This window comes from Xiphias gladius, chromosome 9, assembly GCF_016859285.1.
Source record: "Xiphias gladius isolate SHS-SW01 ecotype Sanya breed wild chromosome 9, ASM1685928v1, whole genome shotgun sequence".
Taxonomy (NCBI): Eukaryota; Metazoa; Chordata; class Actinopteri; order Istiophoriformes; family Xiphiidae; genus Xiphias; species Xiphias gladius.
The window spans coordinates 8419289-8429578 of record NC_053408.1 but is presented as its reverse complement, the minus strand read 5'-3'; the positions used below and the strand labels follow the sequence as shown (position 1 = coordinate 8429578).

Genomic DNA, 10290 nt, shown 5'->3' with positions numbered 1-10290 from the left:
ATAAAACAAAAATGTGATCATTAGGCAGCGGCATGAAGGTTAGAGAAGGTTAGATCTTGTAACCAGTGGTGGAAAGTATATTTATTTCTTTACATGTTAAGTTTATATCTTTATACTTCTACTTTTCTAAACAATAGTTACTAGATACATTAAACCTGCAATAACTGAATTTTTTGGCCATCTTGGGGAACAGGAAACAAGTTGTGAACATGCAACTGACCTTTTAAGTCGATATGGCAAACTTGTTAGCACACGGTTGCTTATATACACATCCACCATCTCTGGAAGAAAATGATCAATAATTTGGAGTTGCGTCTCTGGCCGCCTGGTGAATGTACGGTAAGTCCAATATCCATTCTCTTAATGCTGTTTCTCTAATCTACCAACTCCAGAGGGAAATATCTGACTCTAACTGCTAAATGCGCCACTATGTTCACCGGCTAATCACTAAATTTGTCTCCGAGCAGGTGGTTTAGGCCTGCTGCGGCCAAAAATGGCGCTATGAGATCGATGAGAGTGAACCAAAACAGTTAATTTGCGGGCCGGACAGTTAAACAATGAGCTGAAACTCACTATAAAGCACCTTAAAGCCGATGGGAGCTGCATATTCAGGTAATAACTCTCTATAGGTTCATTATGAGCGACCCCTTTCACATTCACATGATTTTCACAGAGTCATTTGATGCATCCTTATTTTTTTTAAAACTATTATAGCAACTTTAAATATTAACATAAGAAACATAAAACAAAACATATGATTAGTTCAGGAGCTTTCAATCACATCTCACGGATGTAGTTGACCTGTTATTGTAAACTCCATCCTCTTAAGAAGACCATGAAATGTGGCTGAAAGCTCTAGGCAAAGCTAGTAAGTGGACCTTGAGTTAAGATTTTTTTTTTTTTTCCCCCAAACAAAGGTCCGATCCCTGTTCTGGCAGGATATATCTGACACTACTGTTCAGTGACCAGTGGATCAGGCTGTGGGAGCACTGGGCAGTTTCGAGTCGAGAATGCGTGCAACTGTACTGTATATGAAGCAATGAATTCCCACAAAATATCATCCAAGCCTTCCTTGGTTAGGTAAAAGTGCCAAAAATGCACTCAATGTAAAAGTCTTTGAAGAGGAGTTGGCCAGGAGTATAAAAGTGCAAAGCAATAAACTAATAAGTGTGGACTTTATTGATCTTAACAGCATGTAATATATCTTCTTGTACTCCCGTTGCAAAATGAAAACCTATCTGTCGCATAACTTTTGCTAAACAACTTTCCTGGTTTTAAACAAGCAGAGTCAGAAAATGGGAGACCATGTGGTTTGTTAATTACTGTTGACTAATGAGAACTTGTCAGGCTCTGTTGATCTCACAGTTTGAGTTGATTCAATGAGGGTTTGCCAGCAAGTCTTTTTCACATCAAATAGAATTGGTTTCTTTATTATGTATTCTTCCTCTGGATTCAATGTACATATAAGTGAAATGTTATATGTACCCACATGCATTTATCAGTTGTGACATTTTAACTGATACCCTGCAGTATTAATTCTGCTACTGCTTTTATTTGTTGTTTATTTATTTGTTGTTGTCTGAGAAATTACACGTGGATGCAATTTGTGGTTGTTGCCACAAGATCCAGTTTGTCTCCTGGGTATGACAAATGTCAAATATATCAAATCTCTAAGTGTCCCAGTGTACTGCTGGTCTGGGGGACTGAGAGACAGACTGAAAGGTTGGATCATCCAGGGTGTGGATCGTAATATGTAATATGCTGGAACCACGATTTGCCCCTTCTTGAAATGTATCTTCAGTTTAGCTTTAGTGTGTTATCCCGCATTTTTTTCCTGTTAATTTAAGCTTTGCATTTAACACCTGGCCCCTAAGTGTGTGTATGTGCAACGTCATTGAACTACCCCGAATCCTCAGTTACATTTCAGTGATCGCACAGCACCACCTAGTGTTATATCTATAATCGATGCAAAATAATGGACCAAGTGCACAAACGCGGCATATACAGTATTCAACAATGTGGCACTGAACATTATCTGTATGTTTGCCTTGTGGTAAGTACTGACGTCAAAGCAGAACACAGGCATGTTAAACACCTTCAAATATGGAACACAGTCTGGTGTAAAGTGACCCGTTTTGCATTTTACTCAGTAACCATAAACCCAGCAAAAAGGTTGTTGGTTCCTAATCCAGAAAGGCTCCTTTTACAACAGGTTCGAATCACGTCCAGGTTTAAATCAGCAGTTACCTGGATGACTCAGTGAACCTGCTTCCTGACGCATCAAAATTTTTAGTTTTACATATGTTTGGTTTAGACAAACAGCAAGCCGAGAGTTAGGACTGCAAGGATTTATTCAAGGAAAAATGGGTTATGTAACAACTTAAAAGGTGATACAGCCTTTTAAATGACACTTTCACAACAGTTAAAACAGTCTCCCTAGAAAGTTCAAAACAATGCATATATACTTCAAATACTTGAAACTAAACCAGCCTCATCTAGCAGAAGGAGTCCTGCACTCATTATCCTTATACAGCATGTTCCTTATAGAAATAAAATAGACCAGATTATACCACATAAAGAGCAAAAACTTTTATGTTCTGGTTCAGCATTTAAATTCTTCAGATTACAGTTCCCAAAAAAGTATTTCTTCAACTGTAGCAGTCATAACTTATGTTAAATCAAAATTAAACAGCTTCATGTAATATGTGGTCAAATTTATAGTGACAATGATAGCTACTGGGACCTTTAGCATTGTCATAGCTTTAGTGCATTTACAACGTTTTTACAAAATCTTTAAAGACCCGGGACCTGAAAACGTCATATACATTTCAAGGCATTTTAAGGATGTTTGTGAACCCATACCCAGAACAGCTGACCTTTCATGTAACAAACCTGGATTCAAAAGTTTTATGTTAGTGGACAGCAGCAGCTGAGCAGACTGTAACTAATCTATGAGAACTGTAACTATCATCTCTACTACATACGTAACTGGTACTGTAGAAAAGATTTCACTTCAGCAAGTTGTATTTCCTCCTGTGTATTTTCAATTTGTAGCTTGAAAATAAGTCAGATTTAATTTTCTGCTTCTGTTGAGAAAATTGAAATAAAGTCTTTGAGACTTTAGACTTAGTTGTTAGACATAGTTCACTGGTAAAACCGCTTCTCCTTTTTTGAAAATTAAAAAGGGTTTCATTAAAGACAGAACACTTATTATTTACATCACTCATTACCAGCAAAAACCTGAATTGGCCATGTCAAAATACATCTATTGAGATGAATTTGGTGTAAAAACAAATTTAAAAACAAAATGTAAAATGTAATGTAACACCGCTGATGTTTTCCACCTGTGCTGCAGTCTTTCGCCACCCCTTTTCTTTAAAGCAGTTTTTCTGTACAAAAGTCTCAGTGTATCCATATAGGGCACTCCATACACAGGCTCTGTATACTGTATTCCTACAGTAATCCCTTTCAAAACAGCCCCTTTTCTTGGAAAAACGCAAATAAAAGCGATTAATAAATGTTTAGAGTGACTTATTTTACAAGCCATAGCTTCAAGCTAATGTGGATTGTCCGTGTGAAAGATGTCTGTTATCCTGAATAGTTAAATTGCAGTTGTTTATAAGGACATGATGCTTCTCTGGATGATATCGACACATTCGTACAGCTCCTGCTCTTTAATTATGAGGGGGGGGGCCAGGCGGATGATGTCACCATGGGTGGGCTTGGCCAGCAGTCCGTTGTCACGAAGACGTAAGCACACCTTCCAGGCATCGTAGTCTGGTGGGGGTGGGGGTGTTAATACAGGTCTTGATTAACTGACTGCATGACGCAAATAAAGTCTTACAAAAGAACCTTGTCCTTCATGTAGATTTGGCAAGAGTGAAGCTGCCTTAAAGGAAAAATCCACTCCAAAAAACGATTCAATCACATTTTTCAATATCACTTTCAAATGGTTCATTTGAACCAGTCTGTCCTTAAGCTCAATAGCATTATACTTATGATCTTATAAAAAGATAAAACCTAGGCTCCTAGGATATATTGTGTTCCAGTCAGTATCAATGTAATTTAATCGATTTCTTCCTGAAAAATCACCAAATAATAAATTCAAGTCCTGATTGCCAGTGCAGATACTGAATTAACTGTCTGAAATTATTCAAAACACAACAAATGTAAACTGCGTTTAAGGATTTGCTTCTGTAATGTGAGCTGAGATTTATTTTGTACCCTGAGGAATGCACTTCAGAAAAATAAAAGTTCACTCAGATCATCCTTCAGCTACAAAACCAAATAATGTTTGGTAACGGGACTGCTGTTTTAGAAATTTTACATTACTGTACCTTTTGTCTCTTTGATGACGACTGCATTGAGGAGGCCTTTTCCTCTGACCGTTGTCACAATGTCTTCGGGCAGTTTTCTCAACTCTGCACGCAGCAGCTCTCCCATCCTTTGAGCATTCTCAGCCAGCTTCTCCTCCTCCATCACCTGCATATAAGAACAGTAAGAGTTTAAATAAAAAGAGGGGAAATTATTGGTGATGTGCATATTTTTCTTCTCATATTGTCTTTGGAGATGTAGAATGCCTTAAAACTATTTCAAGTTTATGGTATGTTGCATTTAATTTAATCAGTTTGATTTAATCAGCTTAAAACAAAAGGCAAAAAATGTAAGAACAAGTAATGAGTTGTCAAAGGGTAGATAAACAAGAAAACGATAAATAAAAGTGCACTGTAAAACTGACCTGAAGTGCAGCGATAGCAACCTGACAGGCCACAGGGTTACCTCCATATGTGGACCCGTGTTCCCCAGGCTTGATGGTCAGCATTATCTCATCATCACACAGCACAGCAGATACCTGAGACACATAAGTAAAAGCAAAAGGTAAGCTAAGTCACCACTACGATCTATACTCTACTGTGCAACAAAACTGGACTCGGAAAGTCCACAAAGTTCGATTCTTTGACTACAGCAAAACAAAACTATAATGTGACCTGAAGTATGACTGAACAACAACAAAAAAATACTTACAGGGTAAACTCCTCCTGAAAGAGCTTTGCCCAGTATCACCATGTCTGGACGGACTTCCTCGTGGTCCACAGCCAGGCGCCGGCCGGCACGTGCCAAGCCTGTCTGCACCTCATCAGCAATCCACAACACCTTGACAAAGAGAGGACATAGAGGACTTTAGTAGTCATACTGGTTTTACTAAAGTCGTCACCACAGCCCTAGGATTCACAAATTTAAAAAATAAAAAAATAAAAATCAGTATTACTGATGTAGCCTCATTATTTTTGAGACATTTAAAAAGGTGAGTCTTCACACATTCAGGGATTGTGCAGTGCTGTTCAAATTGATACACTAACTTTGTATCCTATTTGAAAAAGACAGCATTGCTCTTATCTATCATATCTATCATTTAGGCCTATTTAAATATAACATGCACTTGTACTCCAGGCAGCATGATAGACTACAAATTGTTGTCTATAGATCATTTGCTGTTCCCATATACCAGTAAGTAGCTTGATGATATTTAAACTGTAGTAGTGTTGCCACGATGCACATTGGTGTTAAGAGATGGCAGTTTTAAAATCAGTGTAGTCTGACTATTTTTTGTGAAACCTGGATGCCTGCTGGCTGTTTGATGTCAACATCACCTCCCTACACCCATAAAAACAGCACGGAGCAACGTTTCAGGCATAATGATTAAAGTGGCTGGTTAGAGAAGATGATGGCAAATAGTTTCTTGTGTTTTTAATACTGAGAAACCTGACTGTAGTTCAACTTAAAAGCCAATACACGTGTTTCCACTCACAAGGACTGTTTTGACTCTAAAGGAATCTCATGTGAAATTTCATTCATGCTTGTCAGCGTGTTTGTCAAGAAATATGACGATACTTGCTATCAATGATACCTCCTTAGACCAATATCCGAATTGAGGGTCAGAGGATAGAGGATGTCATATGCTGTGCAGATGGGAAGGCCCCTTGAAGCAAATTTGTGAATGTGATATGGGGTGTATAAATAAAACTGTCTTGACTTACATTGTATTTGGTGCAAAGTTCTCTGATTTTGGTAAGGTAGCCCTGGTCGGGCACCACCACTCCAGCCTCGCCCTGAATGGGCTCCACCATGAAAGCTGCCACATTTGGATCTTGGAGGGCTTTCTGGAGAAAAGCAAGGAGAAAAAATAAATAAATAAATACTCGTAAGACATTTTTATCTGTGTCCAAGCTAACCCTGTCAATAAACACATGCTAAGTTAGACAATCATTAGGCTCTTATGTTTACATAGACAATGAGGGTGTCAAGTTAGCTAGTTTTACGGGATCTTATGAAATAAACAGTTTCTGGACTTAGGAACCTGATAATGTTGTAAAAATAAGATCCATCTCCAACAAGGCAGGGTAAAGTGCAAACCTTTTCCTTCATTGGAAAAAAAAAAAAAAGCAAAACAATTTTCATAGCAGTAGCCTCCATAACCGCTGATGTAAACCACTCTGAATGCAGTGCAATTCAGCAGCAGACTTTGAGGTCCTGCATGTTAGATCTGTCTACCAAGTATACTACTGCTGAATGTGAGTATGATGAAACTTTTCTTGTCGATGGCATCATGTGTAACCATGTACTTTGCAAATGAGATCAAAACGTGTAAAAACGTTTAGTGCATTTTAAGTATGCTGTTATTTAAAAACAGCCCAAGATACGGTGCTCAGTGACTGAAACATAAACTTCTCTCTTTAATTTTGTATTTACAAGGCACTTCGACATCTGGGTTGAAAGTGGTGCAGACAACTTTTCACAGCAGGAACTTGTCAGCACACGTAGATTGTGCTGATAACAGAATTAAAACCTGTACCTCCAGTGCAGGAATGTCATTGTATGGGATGAGCTCAAACCCTGGCATGTATGGACCGAAGCCTTCATAACTACTGGGGTCAGTGGAGCTGGAGATGGCTGCCATGGTGCGGCCCCAGAAGTTCCCATCTAATCAACAAGAGTGAATGAGATAGCATGTTTATCATATTGTTCTCGATTTACATCTTTACGTAATACAAAAAAAATTTAAAAACTGATTTGTTGGTCTAAGAAAAAAAAGTGAATTTTTTACAGAGAAGGTCACTGGGTAAGGTGACAAATGGGACAAACTCCAAAACTCAGATGTAGCCTTTTAAAACATAAGATGGTTACGTACTTGCAAAAATTATTTTGGCCTTGTTTTTGGGAACCCCCTTCACACTGTAAGCCCACTTCCGGGCAAGCTTACAGGCAGTCTCACCACCTTCAACACCTAATTTGTTACACAAGAAAACACATCAACAAATGTACTTGTTAAAACATCTGAAGATATTCCCTACTACAACTACTATCTGGTGCTTTCCTTACCTGTATTCATGGGTAAAACTTTGTCATAGCCAAACATGCTTGTGATATACTCCTCGTAGGCTCCCAGCACATTGTTGTAAAATGCCCTGGAGGTCAGGGTGAGCTTGGAGGCCTGGGCACTGAGCGCAGCTATTATCTTTGGGTGGCAGTGTCCCTGGTTTACCGCGCTATAGGCACTCAGGAAGTCGTAATACCGGTTCCCCTCCACATCCCACACATAGATTCCTGAAGTAAAGATAAAAAAAAACGAAACAAGCAAGCTCTTGGGAAAATGATTATGATTCATAAAATTGAGGAAAATAACCAGAGATTACAGGAAGTGCTGTACACTGCATATCTATTAACTACACATTAATCATTTAATTAATTATTTTTAGTATAAATACGACACTCTGAACTCACCCTTCCCTCTCTCTAAGGCCACAGGCAGGGGATGGTAGTTGTGCGCTCCATACTTGTCCTCACGGGCGTAGATTTCCTCTGAGGTGAGCGGGTTTTCAGCCCTGGAGGTGGCGGTGGAGGTGGAGGCGGGACGTCTAGCAGAGTGGACGCTGCGATGAAGAATAGGGGCAGCACGGCTCAGGCTGCGGCTGAGCTGGGTAATCATTCCCTTCATGCTTGTACGCATCTATGACTGTAAGGTCAAGCACAGAAAAAAAAAAAAAAATACATTATTGATACCAACTGAACTATAATAAAAAGTAGGGTTCCTTTGTTCCAAGTAGCAAAGGATGTTTAGCCAAAGTGGTTAAAAAGTTCTAAATACAGAGAATCTAACGAAGACCATCTTTGGGTTTTGGACTTTTGGTAGAATAAAACAAGCAATCTGCGTAATTCTCCCGGGGCTGTTGGGAATTATAACTTGAATTTTTCACAAGTTTTTCAGATTTTACCGACAAAAACAATGAATTTATTACTCAAGTGAAGGATTGGTAGATTAAATCAATAATGAAAATAATTGTTAGTAACAGCCCTAATTGGTACACAGCTATACAGTGGGTTAAATCCACCTGAGACACATGCAAAAAAAAAAAAAGTTAAAATCAAAGCAATTTTATGAAAATAAATTAGTAGTGTAACAAGAAAACTGGATTCACACAGGTTTAGACTAACTGTCAAAAACTAGTGAATTACATGGGAAATTAGTCTAGTTAAGATTACACAAATCAGACAGGTCAAAGCAAACAACATCAAAGTCATGCTGCCACATCAACAGTAGTAACACTTACACACAAACGAACAGATATTCCAAGTGGTCAGTAATTTAGCTCAGGAACTCGCATAAACACTCAGTTTGAGTATGGTTTTAAATCTCCTCCCGGTTCTTTTCTCCCAAACTGAATAAATTATAGAACCACCCTTTTGAGTAAACTTGTAAGAGCTGTCCCCATTACTGGCAGTGATGCGGTTACCAAACATGCAAAAGCATAAAAACAAAGAAGTGCCTCTCACAAGCTTCGCTGTAGCTACAAAGATCAGACCTAATATGCTAATACACTGCCATGTGAGATTCCACAGAGCATGTGGGATTTACAGGTCTGCTGAACAACGCTTCTCTTTCAATTTTTAACACAATACAGGAGCAGACTTTTGCTTGGTGTGGGATAATCCCACAGCAGCGTGGCAACTCAGCTGTGACGTTCCAGACTTTTCTATTTGATCGCAATCAAAGAAGACTTATTTTAAAATGTCCCTTCAGTACCTGTCGATTTTCTTGCTGCTGCTGCTGCTCATGTACAGAACTCAGTGCTACTTTCTGAATATTTAAATGTTTTTGAATGGAGAGGTGGCCTCCGTTATGACACATCCTATTTCACAAGGGCTTCTGGGTAAAAGCAGTACAAAAGCTCTTTGATCTGATTGGAAAATATGGACATCAGATATCGAGCACTTGGATAACCTTGGAAAAGTGAATAAATACAGGTCAGCCAACAGAACTGGATCACATCAAGGACAGTGGACCCGTGCACCTGATTTGACACCCATTTGTCACCAATAAACCGGAGACATGATAGGTTGCTGGGGAGCTGCCTCCCCTCACACCCACCAACATTACAGCCAGGTGTCAAATGAAGACCAGTATACAAATATATTATATATATATATACACACACACACACACACACACACACACACACACACACATACATACATGAATACACATATATATATATATACACACATACATACATACATACATACAAATATATACATACATACACATACGTACGTATATACATACGTATTGTATATTTAACAACTTATAACTGGTTTTAATATTGAGGCTGAACGGTGTATAGTGGTATATCGTGGCACATAACTTGAAGCTGGTTCCAGTTGTCAGTGACTGGTTTTGATATGACACTTGCCGATCAGTTGCCATTAATTAAATACGCGTTTTTCTCTCGGCCAAAGAGTGTAAACCCTTTTAAGGTCAATGCTAACCCCACACACACACAAGTGTATCACCTCCTTTAGGCAGCGAAGGGGCTAGCGGGCTAGCACTAGCACGTCCATGCTGTTACTCAATTGTGAGTCAAGCGCTTTTAGCACAGGAGAGAGGAGACATGGAGGAGTGTCAAACACTACCAGAAAAGACGTGAGGCGAAGTTAAAAAAAAAGTCCTCTCGAAGGCCTCTTGAACGGCGCCTTTTCCGGTCCGCTGGTTGCGACTGAGTGCTCCGCTGGACGACCGTGTCGCTTTCGATCACACCGTGGCGGCGGCTTTATGCCGATGGCTCATACGTGGCTGCGTCAGTGGGACACGCCTCTGTTGCGTAACTTTTTCCGGAGGCGCGCGGACGCACGGTCTCCAAGCGATGCCCCGCGGAGCCATGTAAGCGACCGCAGACATAAGTGAAACATCAAGCAGGTGTCAGCCACATTTTATTCTCCCTCCTGCCTATCACT

The 10290-nt window shown here is 39.5% G+C and overlaps 1 protein-coding gene across 3 annotated transcripts; it reads right to left on the bottom strand.

Moving 5' to 3' along the window:
- Positions 1–2342: 2342 nt before the first annotated feature.
- oat (ornithine aminotransferase) lies at positions 2343–10117 on the bottom strand. 3 transcript variants are annotated; one of them, XM_040135823.1, is made up of 10 exons: positions 9850–10117; positions 7783–8014; positions 7381–7605; positions 7190–7285; positions 6854–6981; positions 6039–6161; positions 5026–5154; positions 4739–4852; positions 4338–4482; positions 2343–3777 (listed from the first exon to the last, which is right to left on the bottom strand). In XM_040135823.1, the coding sequence occupies exons 2-10, from the start codon at positions 8006–8008 to the stop codon at positions 3617–3619; spliced, it is 1347 nt and encodes a 448-aa protein (XP_039991757.1). In that variant the 5' UTR covers positions 8009–8014; positions 9850–10117; the 3' UTR covers positions 2343–3616. The 3 variants fall into 3 exon arrangements, with proteins under 3 accessions (XP_039991757.1, XP_039991756.1, XP_039991759.1); XM_040135822.1 differs by having other exon boundaries at positions 9970–10117; XM_040135825.1 differs by lacking the exon at positions 9850–10117 and adding an exon at positions 8610–9416.
- Positions 10118–10290: the final 173 nt, after the last annotated feature.

Bases quoted from the DNA above. Each gene is read 5' to 3' on its own strand.
- oat (XM_040135823.1), bottom strand. From the start codon at position 8,008: ATGCGTACAAGCATGAAGGGAATGATTACCCAGCTCAGCCGCAGCCTG. The intron at 7,286-7,380 runs GTAAGGAAAGCA...GTAACAAATTAG, and splicing joins AGTTTTACCCATGAATACAG to GTGTTGAAGGTGGTGAGACT. The intron at 5,155-6,038 runs GTAAGTCAAGAC...CTCTTTGTCAAG, and splicing joins AACTTTGCACCAAATACAAT to GTGTTGTGGATTGCTGATGA.